Here is a 2,500-nt window from a genome sequence, read left to right as displayed (position 1 = left end):
CAATCACATAGCACAAAATACATTAGCACATTACTCTCCACATTACACCAAATTAACGTTCATGGCAAGATATAAAACGACAGGTCTGGGAAAGAACACATTCAACAGAAGAGAACAATAAAAAACCCTGCATGACTGTGTGTGTGTGTGTGTGTGTGTGTGTGTGTGTGTGTGTGTGTGTGTGTGTGTGAACTCCCGCGTGTGTGTGGATGTGTGTGTGTGTGTGTGTGTGTGTGTGTGTGTGTGTGTGTGTGTGTGTGATGCTAATTTCTGTTTCATATTTATAACTTCTGTTTTACCTGCCTTGTGAATGTAGCATGTGACTTGTGTGCAAACCCAGTGTTTTCATAAATGTAGCTGGTTTGTATACGCATTGTGTGTGTGTGCACAGTATGTCTATGGTCAAATCTGTCCTCTGTCAATGTAGTGTTCTGTATATGTGCATGTGTGTATGTACTGTATATGTCTGTATGGGAGTATGTGTATTCATGTATATTGGTGGTTGTGTGTGTCTCTCTGTGTGTGTGTGTGTGTGTGTGTGCGTGTGTGCGTGTGTGTGTGTGTGTGTGTGTGTGTGTGCGTGTGTGTGTGGATGTGTGTGTGTGTGTGTGTGTGTGTGTGTGGCTGTGTGTGTGTGTGTGTGGCCTCCCCTACCTTCTGGGTGAGGTCGCTGGCCTCGTTGATGTAGCGGTCGCGCTCCTTCTCCAGCTGGTAGATGATCTTGCGCTGCTTCTGCGCCTCGTCGCGGTACATCCTGATCTCCTGCTCCAGGTTCTTCTTGGACTGCTCGTGCAGCTTCACCATGTTCATCTGCTTCTCTGTGGCGTTGGCCGCCTTGATCATGTTCTGGGGGGGGGGGGGGGCAAAGGGCAGAGCATCAGACCAAATGAAGACGAGAGAGAGAAAACTCTTCCTGAATTGGTAGCAATCACCACTCGTCTACATATTAGGACCACTGTGATATTTTTAGTCTCAAAAAATTCATGCACATAAAAACCCACGTGATTACAAGCACACACAGCACAGAGTGGAAAACCATCCTTCTGAGGGAGCATTTCTGCCCTGCGAGCGCATGGACCAATATAATATAATATACTGCACAGAGACCGGGCGCAAACGATGCTTCGAGAGCAGGGGGGCTCGGCCCAGCACTCACTGGGGCCTCCTTACGCGCTCGCAACTGCACAACACTCGCCTGGTTCGTCAAGTTGAGTTTTAGAGACTTTAGAGCCAGGAACTGTGGCTGACGACGGCGGACTTGGAGGTGACACTGAGAGGTCTGGGGCCACGATGTCCCCAACCAATAGCATAAGGAGTTTAAATTCTCCTGTGTGTGACTTAAAAAAAAAATAGTGATATCAAAATTCTTTATGCAGGCTATATAATGCCGTTCTAACAGGAGCCTGAGGTATTTTTCAAGTTTCGAGTATTGAATTGGGTGTCTGAACGGCCTTTTTTTTTTTTAAAGATCACACGTAACACAGACGCTGACCCAGCAGGCTATGCCGTGGTTTTATTTCAGTGCAACAGGGAAGGACTCGAACATTAGAAGGCAAGAAGAAGGTAGCCTAAGACGGGAGACTGTTCAGAGGACATAAGCTGAAAGCGATAAGGAGGCCTAGTGTATAATCCCACTTAACATTAGATAACACACAGCCTACTAACACTGAGCTCTGCCAACTGAAACTTTACTGTGTATCCAGGTATCAAAAATAGAAGAATGAATCCGAAAAGCGCTGCGTTTTGGATGTAGGCCACTGTACGAACCGGGGCAAACTAGCTAACATTACGGCAACACAGCTATAGCACTATAGTTAGTCACATGTCCGCAATGTGTTGCTATCTGAGCAATAGAGGTTAAGTTAACGTGGAAGATACCGCTACCTATTATGCATGGCTTACACCACCCCCCCCCCCCACCCCCACCCCCCCACCCTCCAAAGGACCTCCTTAACAGTTTAAAAAAGCCCAGTGTAAATGTAAACTGTAATAGAGTTGAGATGAACACCATTTAGAATGATGCTATAACTGCATTTAACACTTCTGAAATGAGAGTTCATTGTCTCCAGAATGAGCCAAATGCAAGTCTGTGATTTTGACACTTTGTGTATGCATATATGTATAAGCAAGGTACTTCTCAGGCTGAATGTATGCATGCATGCATGCATGTCTTCATGGAAGCATGTATATATGCATGCACGTGTTATTCATTTATTTTGCACTTGATTCATTATGCAGCCATGATTGTAAGAGTTCCATATTTCGACCCCCTCCACATCCTGCCCCCACCACCCGCACCGCTTCCCCCCCCCACACACACACACACACACACACACACACACACACACACACACACACACACACACACACACCACCCCACCGCTTCTCCCTTAGCATGTGAGGCTCACAGCGCTCACCTCCTGCCTCACCTACCCCCCCCCCCCCCCCCCACACACACACACACACACACACACACACACACACCCCACCCCTTCTCCCT

At 47.2% G+C, this 2,500-nt stretch overlaps 1 protein-coding gene across 2 annotated transcripts in view; it reads right to left on the bottom strand.

Annotated features, from left to right (window-relative positions):
• Positions 1-2,500, bottom strand: part of cfap58 (cilia and flagella associated protein 58) — a 117,793-nt gene that overhangs the window by 97,041 nt on the left and 18,252 nt on the right. For both annotated transcript variants that reach the window (XM_031562556.2, XM_042703457.1), the window contains exon 9: positions 655-846. In XM_031562556.2, the coding sequence (XP_031418416.1) occupies positions 655-846 (192 nt within the window). The remainder of the gene's footprint in view (positions 1-654; positions 847-2,500) is intronic.

Source organism: Clupea harengus, chromosome 24 (assembly GCF_900700415.2).
Source record: "Clupea harengus chromosome 24, Ch_v2.0.2, whole genome shotgun sequence".
NCBI lineage: Eukaryota > Metazoa > Chordata > Actinopteri > Clupeiformes > Clupeidae > Clupea > Clupea harengus.
The sequence above is the reverse complement of the archived record's forward strand: the minus strand, read 5'-3'. Positions and strand labels throughout refer to the sequence as shown.